The sequence below is a fragment of the Chiroxiphia lanceolata genome, chromosome 12 (genome assembly GCF_009829145.1).
Source record: "Chiroxiphia lanceolata isolate bChiLan1 chromosome 12, bChiLan1.pri, whole genome shotgun sequence".
In the NCBI taxonomy this organism is placed as follows: domain Eukaryota; kingdom Metazoa; phylum Chordata; class Aves; order Passeriformes; family Pipridae; genus Chiroxiphia; species Chiroxiphia lanceolata.
Genome location: NC_045648.1, coordinates 3825262 through 3847281, shown reverse-complemented (window position 1 = coordinate 3847281; position 22020 = coordinate 3825262). Strand labels below are relative to the sequence as shown.

The 22020-nt window shown below is 41.0% G+C and overlaps 1 protein-coding gene across 4 annotated transcripts in view; it reads left to right on the top strand.

Annotated features, from left to right (window-relative positions):
- Nucleotides 1–4409: 4409 nt before the first annotated feature.
- LRRC28 (leucine rich repeat containing 28) overlaps nt 4410–22020 on the top strand; it is a 51097-nt gene continuing 33486 nt past the window's right edge. Inside the window, exons 1-6 of one of the 4 annotated variants that reach the window (XM_032699977.1) lie at nt 4468–4533; nt 5220–5352; nt 7035–7252; nt 11095–11135; nt 13680–13717; nt 14440–14577. In XM_032699977.1, coding sequence (XP_032555868.1) covers nt 7070–7252; nt 11095–11135; nt 13680–13717; nt 14440–14577 — 400 coding nt within the window. In that variant the 5' untranslated portion in view covers nt 4468–4533; nt 5220–5352; nt 7035–7069. Of the gene's footprint in view, nt 4534–5219; nt 5560–7034; nt 7253–11094; nt 11146–13679; nt 13718–14439; nt 14578–22020 lie in introns of all 4 variants that reach the window. The other 3 variants (XM_032699975.1, XM_032699976.1, XM_032699978.1) reach the window with 3 other exon arrangements.

The window sequence follows — 22020 nt, the reverse complement described above, 5'->3', positions numbered from 1 at the left end:
AGGCAGGAGCTCCATCTGCCTGCCAGCTTTTGGTACTGCTGCAGAAGCCAGAATTAAAAGTAAATTGTTCATGGAATCATGCTGTGATGAGTCACTGTAACTTTATTCCACTCAAATAAGACAGCTTTGTCTTTGTACTAAACCAAAATTACTAACTGGAAGTTATGAAAGACTTCCTAAGAAGAGCCAGGGCTTTCTGGAGAATGGGTTCTTTCTCCGTGAGTAAAGGCTGAACATTTTAGAGAGTTTATTTCTTTCTGGTGTGAGAGGCAAATCAATGAATGTATCTGTGATGCAAAAAACCCTCGTGTGCAAAGAACAGATGCAAAATTCTTGAAATTTATACCAATTGAATCTTTGATCATTATGTATGTGAAAGCTGTATTGACCGAAAAAAGCTTATGTAAGACAGTGTAAAGTGAAAACAAGGGTAAGTAGAATTAAGATTTGAAATTCTCCAAGAAAGAATGCAAACTGAAAATACTCTGTGTGCTTCTCCAAATCTCTGCTGATGACACGAAGCCCTCAGCTCTTGTTAGAAGAAAAATGTAAGTCATTAGTCCTTATAGATGAGGGAGAAAGTCACTCTAAGTGTCTGTAAGACCAAAAAAAAATGACATTGCATATTCAACTGCACAAGAGCTTTCAAAACTCCAGGCAATTATAATTTTCCAGGGATAAGCAGGAGACAATAAGAAACACAAACCTCTGAGCCCCCAGGCTGGAATCCTGCCCTGAAAAGGAAGGCTCTGTCATTTTCCTAGACAGCTTCAAATATCCCAGGTAGGTGTTAAGCAGATCCTTCTCCTGTCTGAGCATGGAAAAGAGATTGACTGGCAGATGCAGCAGACAGTGCACTGGGTTACTATTGCTTTACACACTCGTGCGTGTCATGTGCTAACACTGATATACACAACCTGTCTGCAGAACCTAAACAAAGCTGAAACTGCAGCTGTTCATCACTGATCACATTGATCTGTGAGTCTTTGTGCCTGGAAGGTTCCTCCAACCCACAGGACCTCTCTGTACCAGGTATAACTGCATGAGCTTAGTGTTCACTGATGCATTTTTGCCTCACTGTGATTCTCAGAATACAGTGAAGCCCAAGAAAGCCCATCTCATGCTGCTAATTAACACACTGAAGAGCAAAGAATAAAAATATTTACTAATTATTTGACCTTAAAGGAGAAACACTCTTTTCCTGTCATGCATCAGTCACACTAAAGCTTCCTGCTGCTAAAAACTGACCTTTAATTGCTCACTGGATATTTGGATCATATTCTAAACTTGCAAAGTCTAATTTAATGCACATGATTCAATATAAGTGGTGTCCACAGCACTGGGTGGAAAAGACTCACCCAGATATATGAGGGAGGCTGAACCTCAGAGTGTTCAGAACTCAGACTCAAAAGCTCAGTAAGATACTTTGGATCTCCTCGATCTGTGACATTGAGAGCAGGAATCCTGTCACAGAAACATCAATAACAATAATTTCTTCACGTTTCACTTGGCAAAACAAGAGGAAATGTTTGCATAAAGGTATTTCCAAGTGCATCTTCCCAAAGTTGTTAAGTCTCAAAGAGCTGCCTTATGTAATAAATCTGATAACACATCATCTCTTTTTATTCACACTACATTCATCTGGCTTGTGTGATTTTGGCACAAACAAGGGATCACCAGTGAAGCTGAGCCCATTTGATCCAATTACTGGATTTGTTCCAGTAAACCACTGGATGATGGTGGGTCTTGAAGTCACTGACAAATGCAAACGACTCGAATAGATTTACTTCTTCAAAGTGGCATTTCAAAACAAGTTTTTTTAGTTTCTATATGTGGGCACAGATAAGATCAGTCATCCTTCTGAGCAAGATGGAAATTTCAACCCCTTTGTTCCTTGCTTTCAGAAGCACAAAACTAAGACTTGAATTAGGGTAAAGAAACAGTAAAATGTACCTGGCAAAGAGATCCCACTAGTCTGACTGGTTAGATGGGAATGCCTTGGCAACCGTGAGGCAAACACTCAGATTCCAATGTCCCCCCCTCTGCTCATCATTTTTAGCCTTGTGACTCCACAGGCAGGACTGTCCACCTGTGCTGGGCAGGATCAGAGCTTTGGGGATCAGCTTTCAGCCCTGAGAGAACAGCACTTTTCAGAGATCATCAAGGGGAAAAACCGAGAATGAATGAGTGTGAAGACAATAAAGTGAGAATCCTGAGTGATTGCTTCAGGGGGAAAGACACAAGATGACTTGATGTGTGTTGGTGTGAGCAGAAAAGAACAAACAAAGGTTTGCTCTCAAAAATACCAGAGTGCAGTAATCTTATCTCCTACCTTTTACTGTCTCAAAAAATCTCCACCTGAAAAACCCCAAACCGTTATAACATATGTGTCAATAAACACATTAAGTGTCCTGGCTCTGTTAGGAGCAAGTCTCCCAAGAAAAAAGCTTCATCTTTCCTGTTAGTATTTCAGTAGAAGACAGAAGCACAGTTTCTGTCCTGATCAATGATTCAATATCCTGGAGAAGTACATTTGCTTTGACACATCACTGAATCCTCTCCGAGGAATGTGTTGCTAACCATGCTCATATTCAGCTTCTACTTTGGTCTGAAATATGCTTAACTTTTAATTTCTCAGCTATTTATAACGCGAGACCAAAGTGACATTAAGAGGTGTGATGTAATTGCTGTTTTTAAAAGCCTGGTGGTATACAAGCAGGCCACTTCCTGGCATGTAACATCCAGCTGGGAAAAACAGACAAGTACTGTCAACCACAGTAAGAAATAATGTGTGCAGTATGATATGATAAATATGGAGGACGTTGAATTTTGAAGGGTAAATGATTTCATCTCAAATTATTTCAGCAAAATCCAATCTATTTTTCTGGGAAAAAAAACATCTCCAAGAAGACTGCAACTGGCAAGTAAGATGGAGCAAATATACTTGTCACAATCAATTATTGCCTTTCAAGTGCAGGAAAATGACAAATGAGCCATTAAGGATCGCTATTCTTTATTTAGAACTGAAAAAGAGAGAAATGAGTCTCCAAGAAAAAAAATCTTAAGCTTTTTTTGCATGTTGCTTTATTTAAAGAGAAAGTTCAGTGAATATATAGAAGAAATGCCTTCTGCAAGGTGTTCATCTTGGTTCCCCTGCAGACCTGTTATACGAATCTTGTTAGGACAAGTGTATGTTAATTAGTCTGTGGAAACCAGAAAGAGGATTTCTGTACCTGGGATTCCTTTTTCAGGCAGTTGTAGGGCTAATCTTCAGCAAACAACAACTTTTTAATACCCAGGGATGTTAAATATCCAGAGCATGAGGGAATTTGCTGTCACCAGAGTACTGTCACAACAGAAGCCTTTCCCTAGGATGGGATTTATGTGTTGGGTCATTTTAGTGTGTGTGAAAACACCTAAAATCAAAATGTTTCCACAGGCCAACTAAAATGGTTGTGACGGGGAGGATTTTGGTGCAGGCAGGATTCTGTAAGAATCTGCATTCTGCAGTTAACACAGAAATATGGGCAGCAGGGAGGGTGCCCTGACCGCCACCACTTCCATGGGGAAATGATGTTCGCCTTCAACAGCGGGGATGACATGTCAGCAGCAGGGGCTGTGTGAACACGTGGGGAGGCAAGTGGAGCTGACACATTGGATCAGGAATGGCATAGCAGCAGGACCAGGGAAGGGATTCTGCCCCTGTACTCAGCACTGGTGAGGCCACACTTCGAGGGCTGTGTCCAGTTCTGGGCCCCTCAGTTCAGGAAGGACACTGAGCTGCTGGAGCGTGTCCAGAGAAAGGCAACGAGGCTGGGGAAGGGACTGGAGCACAAGTCCTGTGAGGAGCAGCTGAGGGAGCTGGGGGGGCTCAGCCTGGAGAGGAGGAGACTCAAGGGAGACCCTCTCACTCTCCACAACTCCCTGAGAGGAGGGGGGAGCCAGGTGCAGGTGGTGTCTTCTCCCAGACAACCAGCAGTAGGAAAAGGGGACAGAGTCTTAAGCTCTGCCAAGGGAGGTTTAGGTTGGACATTAGGAAGAAGTTCTTTACAGAGAGAGTAATCAGACATTGGAATGGGCTGCCCAGGGAGGCGGTGGAATCACCGTCCCTGGAGGTGTGTAAGAAGAGATTGGATGAGGCAGTGAGTGCCATGGTCTGGGTGACAAGGTGGTGTTGGGTCATAGGTTGGTCTCGATGATCTCAGAGGTCTTTTCCGATCTAGCTGATTCTGTGATTCCCTCACGGAGAGGGAAGGGGACACCGGGAATACCGGGACCACCCGCCCCCTCCCTCATCCCACCGCCTGAGGCGGGCGAGGCGCTGCGGGGGCGCCGCGTTCCCATTGGCTGGCGGCGGGGAGGCGGGAAACGGGAAGGACTTGCGATTGGCCGGCGGCCGCGGCGGGGCGGGGCGCGGCGTCTCGCGAGAGGCGCGCGGCGGCCGCGGTCTCGCGCGGCCCGGCCCGGTCCCCTACCTCCCACCCTCCGGGTCCCTGGGCCGGCGGCGGCGCCGCTGCTCCCGCTGCGGCCCCGGTGAGTGAGGGAGGACCGGGGCAGGAGGGAGGGACGGGGACAGGGGCAGGGTGATTGGGTCCTGGCGGTGGTGGTGATGTGTGGGTGGGTGGGTGAGTGGGTGAGTGTGTGGGGGTGGGTGGGTGGGTGTCTCCGGTGCTCTGTCTCTGCTCTCTGCCCGCCGGTCCGCGCGGGCACGGCGCCTCTCCGTGAGGGGGAGCTCCATGGCCGCCCTGGCCCCCGTTCCTCCCTGTCCCTCTTTCCCCCTCTCTCCTCCTGTCCCCCGTTCCCCCTGTCCCCCCGTGCCCTCCTCTCTCTCCCCCGTTCTCCCCTCGCCTCTCTCCCTCCTTTTCCCCCCTCTTCTTCCCCTCTCTCCCCTGTTCCCCCCGTTCCCCCTGTCTCTCTCCCGTGCTCCCATCTCTTCTCCAATGCCCCCTTTTTCCCCAGTTCCTCCCTTCTCTTCCCCATTCCCCCCTCCCGCCTCCTCTCCCCCTTTTGCCCGTTCTCTCGCCCTGTTTTCCCTCTCTCTCCTCTCCTTTTCCCCCTTTCTCCCTCCCGTGCTCCCGTTTTTTCCCGTGCCCCTTCCTCCCTCAGTCCCCCCCTCTCCCTCCTCCTCCGCTCTTTCCTCCCCTGGGTGTCCCCACTCCTGACAGGGCCATCCCTGGCTGTTATCAGCCCTCACCCTCCCCTTTTTACCCCCCTTAAAGGCCGTGGTTGTGGCTGTTCCTCTTTGCCGAGGCTGTGTCTCATCCCTGGAAGAAGATTTTTGACAAAAAGTTCGGCTGGAGGCGGAAGGGAGTAGGAGGGGTTTGCTTTGAAGTCAGAGCCAAAGCGGAGCAGGTTGCGACTGGACTTTGCATCCGTGGGGTTGTGTGTCCGTGTGTCCCATGGCTAAATGTGCAGATTTTATGTGTAGTCACAGCTCTGGAGAGAAGCCCACAAGTACAGAACGCCTAAAAAGCATCTCTGGACAAAGTGGAAGCCTGCTGGGTATTTGTGTGTGTGTTTTGTGACTTCACAGCTTTTCATTAAAAAAAATAAATGCAGGTGAAGATGAGTTTTCCTTTACCGTTTCTTATATTGTAGCAGTTAATGCACAAATACTAAATACTCAGATTATGCACCTTGAAAGTTTTAATGCTTTTCCTTGAACTGTTTTAATGCTGATCACAGAAGTGGAGTTGGGAATTGTAATGGCTTAATTTCCTTGATCTTCTGAGCTAAGGGAGCTTTACTGTTGCCAGTGCCAGAGTGTGTGCCCTGTCCCCTAAGGTAGCTAAGGAAGGCAACTGTTAAAAACTCTTAAAACAACCAAAACCAAATGCTCTATTCTTCCAGAAGGACACAGGTCACTGGTAAGAGCTGCTTATCAGCAAATCAAGGGAATTACTGAAACTGAAAAGCAGTTTGATTTACAGGGATGGTCGGGTTGTGGGTCTTCAGCTGGAGTTTTGTTTACAATTACTATAATCAGGTGGAATTCTTGATTCAGGACCTTCACTTCCAATATCTGTTGTGGTTAGAAAACTCTTTCAGAGAGAAAATGAACTAAGAGAATGTTTTTGGTGGAAAGCAGTTATAAATCCTTGCCTTTCGTTAATGGTAATTAATTTATATGCACGAATCTGTAGCAAATTGGTAACTTTAAATTAACAAATAGTCTGGATTTATTATGTTCTGAGACAGTTGAAAAGATGCAGCATTGCTGCTGTTATCTAAATCTACACAGCATAACCACAACTAGAATTTTGGTTGTACGTGAAAAATGAGCTGAATAAAGTCAAGTTTGAGATACAAGTTAATTTTTAATTTGTCTTCCTGCTTTTGCTTTGTGGTTTTGAAAATGTCAGTTAAAGCTTGACTCTTTGTTCTTTCTGGGTTTATTTTTAGTAAAGATAGGAAAATCTTTCAAATCTTGCTCTTCCTAAATTTTCTCGCTGTAAGTTTCAGGTTTCTCATGTATTAGTTTATTATTTTAAAATGGCCCTAGTGGCTCTCCATCCCCAGTATCTTTTCCATCCAGTAAACTCTTCCAGTAGTTTTATATGGGCAAGCTTAACAAACTTTAATTGCCTTTTGTCCTTCTGGCTTAAAAGATACATAACAGTGAATTTTAGTCATCTGAGACTAAGAAGTCCTCTGTTAATTGTGCATTTTTCTTATCTGTGTGGGTTTTTTTAGCACATGTAACAGAACAGATGTAGGACATCAGTAATGGTTAAGAGAGGTTGCTTTTTTTTTTTTTTTCCTTTGTGGTGGCAACTTTGACAAAATTATCTGAAAGGTCCATTGACCATGGATGAAAAAGAAAGCATTATATAGGACTAAAGATTTTATTTCAGGTCCTATACCACACTAAAACCTGATCCAGAAAATAGTCAAAGACTTATGGTGTGGGTGTTCTGGGTACTTTGTGTATTAACTGGAACAACAAATTATGAGATAATGAGTAACTCCTCCTGCAAAAGAATGCATGGCACACACCTTGATAAAGTTGGGGTTTTTCTCTTTTTGTCTCCTAGAAATGGGTCTGCTTTCAGAAGATGAGATGCACTAGATGTGGTGCTTAGTCATGGCATCAGAACTGTGCAAAACAATCTCCGAGGCAAAGCTGGAAAGGCACAAGAACTTGTTCTTAAATTACCGAAATCTCCATCACTTCCCTCTGGAGCTACTGAAGGATGAGGGGCTGCAGTACTTGGAGAGACTTTACATGAAAAGAAATTCCCTGACCACTTTGGTAACAACAACCTCTTTATTGCAATGTTTATTGTCTGTGTGTTTAGGAATTCTGAGTTTTGGAACAGAGAAAACAAGATAATTTAAAAAAAAAAAAAAAAAGAAAAATCTTAGAGAAAATCTGCCCCTGAATGATGTCATAACTGTGAGAGATGAGTATTGGGTTGTGTCATGATTGAACTTGCATGGGTAATGTAGAGAATAATAAATGAATGTTTAGGATATTTATTGTTACCCTGTTGAAGCTCTGAAGATCTGCTGGGGGTTTTCTTGTCAGTCTGGTTGTTCTGTTGGGGTTTTTTTAACTGCTATAAATTTTACTCAGTGGTCAGGTCTTTCTCCTGTTAAGTGGTACTAGGTAGTCTGGTCTACATTCCTTCATTAGGCTGAACAGCTTTTCCCTTGGTTTGTGCCTAATTCCAAAGGCATTGTCAATCCCAGGGTCTGATTCCAAGCAAGGTGCCAGTAAAAACTTCCCTCTGTGGGCTGCTATTGATAGAACACAGTTCATGTCAGGGTTGTGGGAATTTTCCTTTGTGATTTCTTCTTGTTTCAGTGTTTTTCCCTGAACTGAAGGAATTCTCATCCTGAGTGAATGTTGTGATCTCAGAGTTCAGTGTGGGGCAGTTTAATAACTGTGTGAGGTGTTCTGAGCTGATAAGACTGTAGAGAACAGAGTCAAAACTTGCCACTGTCAACAGGCTCAAGTCTTCAAGGCTTCATTTTGTTGTTGTTGTTTTTTGTTTGTTTTTTCTTGGGCTCTTCCGTGGTATTAGAGGTAAAATAATAGCCAGGGTGGAGGTGCTGGAGGACCTGACCAAAAAAATCACTCAAATTATGTTTTTCAGTGTTTCCTAGAGAAAGTCCACTACTCCATTTTAAGGAGTGATGTCTAAAGCTTTGACAATGATACATGAGAAATCCTCAATAAAGGTTTCAGTTAATGGCCCAAAAGCTGAAAGGATTCTGAAGATTTTATGCCTTTTCTTCATACTGAATGAGTCACTTAGGTTGGCAGGTGCTGTGGAGAATTATTTTAGTGCTCTGGTTTTGAGCATACATTTATTAATGTATATTAATTTTAATGGGAGGACAGGATTCATGGTTACCAATTAAAGCTGCTATGAAGTCAGACTGTAAACAGTTCTGCCTTGACACTCTGTGACATTCAGTGATTAGAGGTGGAAGGTTCATCAAGTTTGCACTGCTCAAAAGATGGAGCAATAAGGAGAATTTTGCATCTCACTTTGCTGTATACCAGTGTTAAGGCCTGGATAAAGAAGTGAAAAAAATGCAGATCATACTTAGACAAAATGACTTCAAACAGAGTGAAGTAGAGCATGATTAGATTGACAACAATCAGGATAACTTGCTCATAATGTGACTTGTTGGAATCTCATTCAAGTGCTCAGCACTATAGTTGGAACAAGGCAATTAAAATTGGGTCTCATTCACTGAGCATCTGTTCAGCAGAAGAGATGTTGGAAGTTGTAGTGGACCAAAATAGATCGAGTCAGCAGCACGTTACAAAAAAAAGGCAGATGTCTTTTTGGAACGTGGAAAGTTTCACAATCTCCATTAAAGGCAGAAGGAAGTAATTACTGGATACTGTGAAGGGATAAGCTGGAGTGGAGAGTTTCATACTTGAGATCAGCCTGGGTGACTCGGAGAGAACCTGGAGAGTTCAGGGGATGTGCCCTGTGAGTGAGGGTTGATTGGGGTTAATTCCTCTGGCAAAAAGAGAACACAGAGAGGGAGAAAATCTGAGGAGTGGGGGAGAGCAGAAGTCATTAGTATTTTCACAAAGCAGTATTTTCATAATGAATTTGGTTTATTTCCACAAGTAATGCTCTTAAGTTAGTAAAGTAGTAATTAGTTATGTACGTTGGGTGGGGTGGGGCAGAAATCTCACCTGAGAATAGTTGAAAACAAATAAGTGAAGGAAGAGGTCTCTTCCTTACTCATTTGATTCCATGCAAGGTGATGAGCATTAGCTCATCAATAAACATTTGAAATTGTATGAGGATTATTAGCAATCACCAAAACTAATCCTGCACCATGTTTCTTTAAAGTTAAGTGATACTCCTGTCTCACCAGTTCATTCCTTCATAATTCTGAAAATACTCGACTAACTCAGCTTTTGTTCTTTGCTCCTCTGAAATGACTCCTGTCCTTGACAGATGAGTCCTGTGAAAATGTCTGGAGTGGTTACACTGACAGAATTTACCTTGCCTAAGAATAATTTCATTTTTGTCTTCATTGGCAAGATGGAAATGATGGAGGGCTGTGACATAATGAATGGATCAAGAAGCCATAAAGCACACCTGTATCCCAGGGTCAGGTCTTCCCCCTTCTCAGTTAATACTGACTGATAACATGAGCCTTCCAGTACCCAATTTCCTCATTTATTGAAAGGAAATAGGTGTTTGCCTTGATGGCCCTGTCAGAGGCAGGATGTGGCCTTATCAAAGAACAATTGTTCTTAATTTATTAACAGGACATGCAGTGCTGACCTGTTCTGACAGAGCAGCAGTGACAGTAGTTTGTGGTTCTGGTTGGCACCCTTAGTGTGATAAAGAAGGAAAGTGAGTTTGGATTTTTTCACGCTTCCTCTTCATTTTTGCAGTTAAAGCTGGAATTCTTGTGCTTGAGCTGCAGCCTTTGCACGTTTCCCCAGTTGAAGGTTTTCTCTTTGCCCACATAAATGCGGTGCCGGGAAGGCACGTGCGCTGTGGCGAAGCTGCCACGAGGTGGCAGCGCTGGATCAGGGACAGCCCGGGGCCGGGTCATGACGTCACCTCAGTCACCTCTTGACGTCACCCTTCAGTTCTTGACCTGGCCCGTCATTTGGTGCTCCCGAGTTTAACAAACATCCACAATGTGGATGTTTGCTACATGAGAATATCATCACATTACTGTTTCAGGGTAGCAAATCAAGTTATGAACACGAAGTTCTGTATTTTGGACAATAATACACCTATTTAAGGTGTCACATGTCATATTAATTCACATGAAAATTGCTAATTTTGTCAGGAAAATGGTCATGTGGTTGAGCTGCTTTTAAAACCCATTTGTTTCTGCATATTATCTATATTGAAAAACGTCATTTTCAATAAAACATATCTATGTTTAAAGTAGGTTTCTTAAGCAATAAAACTGTCTTAACCTTGAATAATTTTGAGTACAGTTACCAACATGACATCTGAAACTTGTGAAGTCAATTTTGTGATAAGTGTTCATGGTTGTAAATGCCATCAAGGCAAAGAATTACTGCCAGTTAGCAGTTAGAGAATGATATGCATGTTAATATGTAAATATGGAAATCTAGATTGATGGATTCAGCAGTGCTGGCTTGGTGCTAATTGATTAAAGCTCCACAAAGATTGTAGGTCATTTCCCAGTTTAGCAGCATTATAAAATGCACATTATGGTTACACATCTTGTGTAGTTCTTGTTCTGCTTTAAGTCTGTAAAGGCTGCAGCTTCTTAGCAGTCTCTTGCCTTCAGCTAACTCATTTATTTGAATATATTTTCAAAAGTAAGACTTTGGTAATCCATCTTTGCAGCCTCAGAAATCTGACTCCCATTTTGTTGGGGACCATATTAATGTCACCTCTAGACTGCAGCTTTGTTTCAGTAGTGAATTGCTCACCCTTGACACAACCCAGATTGCCCTGATGGAGAATGTTTGGGGGTGTGGAAACAGGGTGTTGGATAGAGGTTCCTTGTTGCCATTTTTCCTGCTGAAATGTTTTAGTGTGGTTATTAAAATGACCTGGGTACACAATATGTGTGTCTTGTTCCTTGTTTTGAAACCTGAAAAAATCTCTAACTCTCTTTCAGCCAGAAAACCTTGCACAGAAGCTTCCAAACCTCGTGGAATTGTGAGTTTATGTAGGACTTCTACATTTTTATTATGCTGATCCATCCTATGTTAAAATCTAGAATGTATTAATTGCATGTAAGCTGCATCTAAAGTGTGAAGGGTTTTCTTGAAGGGCAAGAAGGGATCATTTTAGGAGGTGTAACCAGATTCAGTCCTTTTTGAATTTTTTTTTAACTTCTTGTTTATTGTATAACAAGAACCTTTATACAAATGTCTGCACTGCTGAGGGAATAAATCCTGTTGCCACGCTGGAACCTCCCAGTGCAGTGGTCAGAGGGCTGTGACAGAGCCAGAGGAACAGGTTGCTGCCTCCAGCCCATCCCTAGTTGCTCCTTCCCTCCCCAGCTCCCAGGGGTTTTATGATCTCAGTCTTGCTGATTGTAGTAATAACTTTTTTTGGATCCAAGTCCCAGATTGTCAAATAGGAGCAGGGATGAGCATGTCAGGGAAGGAACTATGGAATGATGATTGCTGTAGGCAGAGCAGTTTATCCACTCATGTCCAAAAAATGGATGTCCCACAAACTGTATTATTTTGACAATTAATTTGTGAGCCCCTGAGACAATGTTTTCTTCCCTCTCCTTTTTACAAGGTTGTGATTTCCCTGTGTGACAGGTTTGGCAGGGGGGGGTTAAAAAGAACATCCTCTTTTCCCCTTTTGACTCCTTTGGCTCAGTTTCAGCTGTGGAACTGCTGGAGCATTGATCCTGTTTGTTTAATGGGAAGCTCCAAACAGGAGGTGTTTATGTGAGGAGTCGAATGCCCTCAGCTGTCTGATCTTGTCATCTTCATGTGGCCCTGAAGCCCCACCTTTCTGCTGCACGTGGCCACAGAGTAATGGAACTGGTTTGTAGGTCACTGCAGCCTCCAACTTGCTTGAGAGCCAGTCCTGCCTCATCATGCCCCAGTCTCGAGAGTGTGTTTATGCTCTCAAGCAGTAAAATAAATATTGTTGTATTTGATATAATGATTTGCCACAGGGCATCAGGAAATCTCAGTCTCAGTTGATGGTGCCTTTAGGAAAACCCGTCTAAATTACAGCTAAAAATAATTTCTTACAAACACTGATTTGTAGGAGTCAAACCTAATTATTTGGTGTTCAGAGAGCTCAGTTGCACCACCACTACCCCCCACACTCTGGTGGTCCAGAGAGAGCTGCAGTGGGCCTGTGGTTTGTGTAGCTCTAATTGGACAAGTCAATTTTTGATCAGACAATAAGAGATGTTTTGTTGACAGAGAAGAGACCACAAGATAAAGATTTATTTATAAAGAATAATTTGTTACAGTGGCTTTCAATTTTGAAAGACAGACTTAACTGATTTTTATTTTCCTAAAAGTTACATCCTTAGTAATTTCACTATGTTTCTCTGTCTATCATTCCCCCTCATGCTGGGATACCTCATAATATGTACTCCTCATAATATGTACTTTTTTAGGTTGAGTGAAATAGTTCACAAATATTTTCAGGAGCTGCAGCTAAAATCAGTAGGAGAATTCTCATCCTGAGGTTATATCTCAGCATTTCTACAGGCATATCTGCTGTTCTCATGCTTGTTAAATTGTTAGCAAATATCTGCAATTTTTAAAGAAAGAGAGAAGGTTCAGATGCTCAATGCAGTTGAAATGTTCATGTGTCATTTTTCTTGTTCTGTCTCTGTATCCATGAAAAGACAGGCTCCTGCTTTAGGAAATGCTTGTGGAATAGAGTGGAAAAAATATTACACTGTGCAAATAATTCCATGTGTGCCTAAGCAATTGGACATGGAGTGCTCAGGATTCTCTTACAATTTAATATCAACATTGGACAATTTTGGTACTGTTGTTTTCTACAAGATCCAATTGTTTATTTGCAGGAGTGATGATTAAAGACTGACATGTGTATAATCTGAGATGAGTTTTTGTGCTACCAGTAGTACTGGAAGTGCTCCATCAGAGGGTGCTGAATATTCTTAGTCAGAGATCTGGCCACCCTCTGTAACTACAGAAATATCCATGTGTCAGATTGGGTTTTTCTGTTGAAAAATGTACTCTAAGACTGAAAAACTCTCTTGCAGTGAGTATATAATGTGCTTGTTTCTTCAGTCTTTAAAGGTGGGAGAGTTCATGTGCAGGGGAAAGTGTTTGTAATTGTGTAATTTGGGTGGGTGTGGGCTTTTTCCTTTTCTTGGCTGGCATTTAGCACCAAATAACCTGGTGATCAAGTGTGGTTCACTCTGACTCTTCTGTCTGGTTTATTCTCTTTCCATTTTGTTTTCCTCTTGTGACTCTCAAACTAAAGTCCATTATTACTGTAACTGTGAGTGGTTTGTTTTACATAATTGTATGTAATTTTCCTTTATGTTAATCATTGAATAGTCTGAGTGAGGCTTAAGTACCTGTCCATTGCCATTTTATACAGTTTCCACAGCTTTTGTGCTAATAGGGAGGAATGGCTTTGAGGGGGTTCTTTCAGTCTGAAATTGGATATTTTGCAAACTGATTATGCAGCAGAAGTGCTTGAGGGTAACAGGTGGTGTCCTCTGCTTTTTTCTCCTCCCCCCAGGTACCTCCATTCAAATAACATAGTTGTTGTACCTGAAGGTAAGTAATCTACCAGCTCACAGTAAGTGGCAGGAATCATAAAATATTCATTTTTCTTCTTTGAAGGGGCCTATTTTTCCTTTATTTTCCCATAAAACATTAAAGATTTTCATACAAAATATACCAGCATAGCTCTTAGTCGATAATATCCTTGTTACTGCTATGTTAAAATCTTTAAATGGTCCTCAAATGCACCTAAATGCTGTTTGCTCCAGTTCTAATTGCGGAAAGTGAAAAGGCTAAATGGCACTCATCTGCAGAACAGAAATCCAGAGTGTCTGCTGCTTTCAGGCAGTTACCACACAATGCTCGGCTGGTTTAGATCGTGACAGATTTGAAACCTAAAGGAGCAAGAACTTGTGGTAGTTTTTCTTAGTAACTGCAGAGTTATGTGCCCAAGTAGAGGAAATTAAACTCTGGGTATATAAATTGCACAGACTCAGAGCAGAGGAGTGGGGAAAGTTATTTCAGAGCAGAATTGTCTGAGGAAAATCTAGAAAGTGTTCTGTATTTGTTATCCCCCTGTCTCACTGCCAACAGAACTATTTGTTAGCTAGATAAACATTTCCACAATTGATGTCGTTCAGTTGTGAGACCGTCTTTTAACACCTCTCACTGTGCTCAGACAGAGGCTACTGTGGCTTCTTATCCTCTCACAGCCCTGTTAGGATTTGAACGTTTCTTTTGGGTCCCATTCATGTTCTAATGTGTTCTCTCACAAGCCATTGGCTCCCTGGTTAAACTGCAGTTTCTGGACCTCAGTGACAATGCCCTGGAAATTGTGTGTCCCGAGATCGGCCGCCTCAGGTCCCTGCGGCACCTCCGCCTGGCCAACAACCAGCTGAAGTATTTGCCTGCAGGTGAGTGATGGTGAGGGCTCACAGCAGTGACAAAGTCATTGCAACTTCGTTTGCCAGGTGCTCTGGGTGTGTTAGCACTTTACAGTTGGTACAAATTGCACTGAAGGCCTGGGCAGGGATGGACACTAAACGTGCTCTCTGTAGTTGTAGAGTCCTGGAAAATGCTGCTGAAGTGGGAAAAATGTATTTATTTAACAGCCTTTGCCATCGTATCAAGAAAATATTGAACTTCCCTGAGAAGACACAAAATGCCAGTGACAACTGTCATTATGATAAAATGATGTTTTCTTCCAGTTTTCCATAACATACAGCATTCCAGTCCTTCCTTCCTTTCTTTTCGCCCAACAGCCCTGCTCTCGTACTTTCTAAAAAGACACATGTCTGGTAGGTTTGCCTGTGGCAGTTCTATCTCATTGTGACAGTAGATAACAAATGTTTGTCTTGCTAGTTTATAGTACAAAAGCAAAATTTATTCAAAGTAAATGTGACACAAAGTCAGAAAAAGTTGGCCATAGGCAGATTTTGAATGATTTTTTTTTTGCCTTCTAAATCCTTTGATAAGCAGATGTAACATTATCTTCCTTCAACCTTATATATTTTCAGATAAGATGATGGTGATTCTCAAATATTTTTTAATTTTATTTTTTAGTTTTTCTCTGGTGTATTTGCATTTTCTGCTCTTCAGAGATGATAAAAATCTAAGACTATGATTTCAAAAACCTGGTCTAACTTAATCTAACAGGATTAGCTTTTGGCTCTGATTTTAACTAACTTCTCAATGTGACCTTCATGTGTTTGTAAATTCACATTGTTTATTCTCAAGAAATATATTGCAAACGCTCCTTGAAGTTTTGAGTGCAGAAATCTCACTGTCCTTTCTTTGACTTTTCTTATTAAGGCTGGAAAAGTCAAAAGAATGTTTATGATTAGAAAGAAAAAAATGTATATGACTATGTAAATGCCCTGGAATGAAATTAGATAAACCTGTTAAACATTATGACCCAAGGCCAATAAAATTTCCATCAATTTTCAGATGTCCTACATTCAAAAGAAAGGAGTGACTTGAGTGTGCTTTATGTTCCTCAAAGATAATTTACCTTATGGTGCTGTACCATGAAAGAAAGACTTGTTCAAAGAGAAAGTGACACATTTTCTGCAAAACTTCACACATTAACTTAAAAAGGTTCCAAAAAAGACTTTCAAAAAGATAATTTACATTACTGAAGAGTTGATTTGGAGTCTACCACATTTGATTAGGAACTGGTATCAGCTGAGGCTTTGCTGCATTTCATTTCTCCCGAAGTCTGTACAAAATTTGGTGCTGGGCATTGTCCCTAAGTGTGTTTGGTTTTGTGTGTGTGGAGAATTTGCATGCTTAGGAATAATACAAGTGTTGAGTTGGAGGAGCCAGTGGTGTCTCTGTGTTTGCTGGGGGAGTCCCATGTGCCAGAGCTGCTGTCAGAACTAATCCTGTCACTGTCACTGGGTGTCACACAGCTCCAGTGCCACCAGCCTGAGCAGGATTAGCCTTTCACTTACACTGAATAGTTTGCCCTCTGGAGAGTTAATCTGCTGCATTGAGTGTTTCCTAAACATAACAATTCCCAAAGAGGGCTTCCAAGCATGTTTTCACAGTTGTTGTTTGTGGAATTGCGAAGATTTCGACTTGGTTTAAAAAAGAATCTTTGAGTTTCAAATTAACACATATGTTCAACAATTGAAAAAGTAGAGCAAGATGGTAAGTTATGATGAATTGTTTTATCCTTAATTATACTGGTAGCATGAATCTTCATAATAGTGTTAAATAATGTTCTGTCAGGAGAGCTGGCAAAGTTAACAGGATTAACTGGGGTGGGATGGGATTTCACTGCAGTGCATCATTTCACTGTGTGTTCACTGCTTTCCTTACAGCAGATCCTGCATTGCAATGCATTCCTAGGGAAAGACAGCTCCTAATGGCTCTTAATTTATAATAAGTAACCATTTAAGATATAATTTAGCTTCTACTCGTGCAGCTTGTGTGGAATGTAAAGATGTGCACTAAAAATAGCTTTTGGGTTTAAATTACACTCATTTATGGAAGATACTTTAGGGTGGTTGCCCTGTCATTCCTGTTGGATCTCCATGCCGATTGTCTGGTCTTACAAATACCCTCAGTTTTTTAGAAACTTCATGGATATCTAGGAGGATACTTTTAGTAAATCCTAAACCAATTGCTAAAAATGTCTTCAGCACAACTGCAGAACAGTTGGATGGTAAATGTTTGTCATTAAATGTTTGAACACCCCCACTGTTCTATTGCATTTTAATTTTTAAGAATGATACTCTGTTGTGTCTTCCTTAATTATGATTAAGAGCTGCAAGAAACAATGCAATTAATAGCATATGTTGATTCATTATCCATTTTTAATTGTTTTATTCCACAGTTCTGCTCTTAACATTCATTCATTAGTATTTAAGATTTGCCTTGTAGAAAGCAAATTTTAAAATAATTGAAGGAGTAGCATTTAAGATTTAGATTTAAGCCTCTGGTCTGATTGTGGACATTGTTCAGACTTCAATAGAGGTGGGGCTGTGGTTTATCTTCCATGTGATGGGCAAGATTTTAGTCTCTTAAGTCACAGTTTCCACAAAACTTGTGAGAGTTTAATAACAAAGAGCACTCTGCTTTTGTCAGGCTTTGGTCACGATTGTCCAGCGAGTTTTAAAAAGTGATTTTAAGGGGGAGAACGATAAAAATCCGTGCAGCCAGTGTGAATCCATGAGTTTTAGTTTCCTGAAGAAATCAGGGAATACAGGACTGATGAGGGGGAAATCTGGGATCAGATGCCGCAGGGAATTGTGTCCCTTGGAGGTGAGAGAGCCCTTTGTGTGGGGTGTAAATGCTGATCCTTCCTTTGCGCTCAGCAAACACTTGCAGTGGTGTCACCCTGGGTATGATCCTGTGCTTTTGGCCTCAGGGCTCTGTGTTTAAAACTTGGGGCTTCCATCAGCATCCTCAGTGTTTGTGGGAGCTGCTGACAGATGACTCAGCTGAATTGAGGAGAACTAAAGGGAAGAATTTGTCCAAAACAAGTGTGTTGAAATTGAAATATAACATAAAATGGCTGGGGAAGAAAATGCCGTGTAAAATTCTCTTAATGTCATAATTTGAATGTACTTTAATGAGTGGACCAGCTTCTACCTAATGGAGAGTCATCAGTGTCTAAGATTCCCTGGTAATCACAGTCCCTGAGAGGTTCTGCCTTTCAAAGGAGAGCTGATTAAAAGAGTTGCAGAGAAGTAATATGAGATTTAATGTTACAAAGTTCTCCTGAGGACTTGTTGTCATTTAAATGCACTTTTTTTTTTTTGTAAATCTCGTAGCTTCTGCCTTTAACAGTCTCTTGGTTTGTTTATTTGGCTCTGGTATATGTAATTCTTGAACATGAAGTCAAGTTTTGTGAAGTTTTCTACTATTTAACACTCGAATAATCTAAATTCTTGAGGGCCGTTTGGAAATGTGTAACAGCAGAGATCTTACTGAAAAAAATCAGCATAAACAAAAGATGGTTACTTCATATTATTTCATTAGTTCATGTGTAAGCTTGACTTAGAGTTGACGTGTTTTCACAGTAGCTTAGCTTTTTTTAGAGATTTCTCCTTTTATTCAGTGAACTGATATTTCATTTTAATTTAGAATTGTAGAGTTATCCTATATGAATGTGCTGTCAGAAGTAAATCTTCTGAATCTTCTCACTTATGGATGATTAATTAGAAAGCTCCCCTTTGTTTCTGATGTTTATAATACATATGATATTTCATCTCCTTTCATTCTTGAGAAATGATATTTATTTTCCCTTTGTGTGAGAACTATGGCATCATTTGCATAGAAAAAAGAAAAAAATCCAGTGAGATGCACTATAAAAATGATTCTTGAGGATCCCAGAGCCAAGGTTATCTCAGTTTTGCCGTGTTACTGTTTAGATTTGGTTTGACTTGGAAACTTTTTATGTGCAGAGGGGGCTCCTCAGGTTCACATTTTGGTCTTGTAGTTGGTGAGTGCACGTTTGGAGAACAGATGGCTTAAAAGGGGGTGGGTTATGCTCAAATTTGGACTTAAGTTTCTTATTTGACAAGGATTAGATTTTTTTTTTATTGCACATTACTCGAGAGGTACTTCTCCTTAGAAATGGCAAGTTGTAGCATCTTGTTCTGAGATTTAATTAAAAATGAGGTTATGTTTACTCAGCACATGCTGGAGTTAATTATAGATTTACTAAAATGAAAAGCTTCATGTTTTGCCAAGTCAAGAGCAAAAGCTAAGTAATTAAAGAAGAGGGTATGGTTTATGGTCCCAGCCCATCTTTTGGCAAAATTCCCTTTAAGAAGGGCAGGGAAAAAAATCAGCAGTTGTCTTTACATGGACTGGAGCAAAGTTCCCTTTGTGTTTGCTGTCAGGGAACTTTGAAAAACAAGAGTTGAGTGCATTGATCAAGCAAAAAAACCAAAAAGTGGTCAAATTATGTAAAACTTTGATGTAAAGTGTGGGGTGGTGGTTCTTGAATTGTTCTGCTGGGGGGGGCAGCAGCAGCTGCTGAAGGAGGTTCAGCTCTCTGGGAGACAAAGGCAGGTTCAGCGAGTGCCCCACTGAGGGAATGTGGGGCTTCCATTCCAGTTCCTGTGCTGTTCCCTGAGAATTCTGCAGCTTCCATCCACTTGTTGCCATTTCGCTTCCTTGAGGTAGAGTCTGAAGGAAAATGTCTTCTCCTGCCTTTGGTGTTTTAAAGTGCAAACTTCAGCAATGGCAGGGGGGTAACAGCACATGGACTCTTCCTTGGGTTTCTCCTCAAATCCTTTCCCTTTTTAAGGCAAATTGTTTTAGAAATACAGTCAGTTCAAGACTCATTAAAATACATTTGTAGGCTTATAAAACTTCATCTTCAAAGCATTTGAGAGAGATCCTGTGAAGCTGATAAGGGAGTGTTATCCTCATTTTACAGAGTGGAAAAAGTGTTTTTAACAGCAGTGATTTGCTCCAGGCCACAGCAGGAGTCAGTGTTAGCCAGAAATAGAACCTGGGTGTTCCCATTCCATTTTTTAAGACCACACCTTTTTGAGACTGATCATGTTTAATATTGGGGAGAATTGAGTCTCTCCACCCATTATTAGGAAATTAATAATTATCTCTCCATAATGAATAACCCTCCAAGTTAATAGGAAATTAATGGCGGTAAGATCAGTGAACCTTTGTAACTGAAACAACCTGAGCTTCCAGAGGGCTGGAAGAATCCAGGAAGATGAATTTTGAAATATATAACTTCCAGATAAATCCTAGATAATTTTCTCATGCAGAGGTAACTTCAGTGGTAGTGTCAAGAAAGGTGCAATCGTTATTAAAATTATAAATCAAATGATAATTGTTGATTGCTGCTTTGTTTACACAGTAACTCTTGGAATGTTGAGTGATTATTGCAAAGCTTTGGAATTTGCTTTACTGATTGGGGGAAAGAGAAGCTTTCAGACATGAAAACTGCATATTCATTTCTCTCACTTTTTTAATGTTGCTGTAAAGTACAATATCTGTATTTACTATTCATACCAGCATTTCACTGGTAAAGACTTCTTGAATGCCCAACTTAGTAATTCTGAATAGAGCTCAATAGAAGGGATTTCACTAAATCTTAATTAAGGGCATATAAACACGACTTCTTCCCTCCCTCCTTTTCACAGTAGATTTCCACTAATCATGGGCACAGCATGCCAATAATTCTATTCCTACTCTAGACCCTGGCATGAAAATATGTAGTCCGAACTCATTTTGTTAAACTTGTGTTCCACATTTTGATTTAGAGCCTTCAAAATGGAGGGGAACAGATCCTCGTTTCTTGCCTGCTCCCCCCAGATTTCCCTTCTGCTTTTATTACCCTCTCTGATCAGGGGAGATCACTTAGATACTTAATAGAGTTCAGATTTTTTTTTTTTAATGATGGTTTTGACTTTAAAAGCAAAAGCACAAACTGATGCAGACCCTGTTCTTTTTTTCCAAGTTGGCATAACCTTAGTCCACTCTGCTTTCCTAATTTAGTAACACGGATAAAAATATGCACGCCGGGCCAGGTTTGGTTCTCCAGGCACCCGTCCAGGAGCGTGGTGTTTTTGAGTAAATGGACTTGTGGGGATTTGAGGAAAACACAGATTAGGTTACATGAGCTTTGCACTCTGGAAATATGTGACTATTTAAAGCAGCATGGACTCCTAAATAAAAATATGTTAATTATTATAATAATATGTTGTTTTCCTTGAAGTAGTTGATGCCTAATTATTAAAAATAAGGTTTTATTTGCACAGATCTGTAAAATATGTGTTGTTTAATAATTAATTTCTAGCGTCAATTTACTGTATAAACTCAAGAGTCAGCATACTAAGGTTTACATTACCTCTTAGGTTCAGCAACAGCTAATTATTATTTTTTTTACCTAAATTGATGCCAAACTTCCCCACACTTGCCTGTTACTGAATTGCGTTTTTCACTGCAGGATTAGTAAGGCTCAGTAATTACACTGTATTAATGCAGAAACACAATAAAAATACCTGATAGTATCTCTTAAGACATTCTTTGGATTTCTAGGAGGAAAAGTTTTTAAATGTTTTGATCTTGTATAAACTCCAATCCAGGCAGCCTGGAAGGACTGAGTTTTTTTATAGGACAAATTTCCCCCATGAAATTACAGCAGAGAGGAGTCAGGAACAACATGGCAATGGTTGGGATTGGAGTGTGTGACCTGACTGGAGGTGACCAAAGCACAGGGCAGTGCATTGTACAGTTGATATTCCTTGTGGATTAACTTCCATGTGTGTCCAAACACAGTGGTGCCGATGGAACGAAAGGATGTTGGTTGCGTGAGATTTGGTAACAGTCTGCCTCGCTCAAACATTTGGTTTGGGTTAAAATCTCAGGAGGACCACTAGTACTTCTGAGTGCTTTAAATTTATGAGGAGGGAAGTGAAGACAGAGAATAAAAAAATTCCACTAAATTCCTGGAAATTTTTGTTAACTGAAGTTTTTCCTGTGTCCCCTCACCTGTATAGTGTGTCAGAATGAGTCATCTGTGCACAGAGCTGCTCACTATTCTCTCTTTGTCTGCTTGCCCCTTTATTTTTCTTCCACTTCCCCCCCTGTTGAGGGGTTTTTAAAAGCCCCTTTGTTGCTGTCATGCAACATTTTTTCAATATGCCATGGAAGGTTCATAATGTCACTGGATGCTGGTAACAAATATAGTATAAACATACAGTCAGAAAAATTGTAGAGCTATAGTTCATGCTTAAAATGTTGTTCCAATATATGCTTTTGTTCCAACACTTCTTCCAGATGGTCTGTTGGGCTCACTGGAACTGAAATATTTCCCATAACTGTAGCAGAAATGACGTTAGGAAATGAAAAAACCCAACAAAAGTATCTCT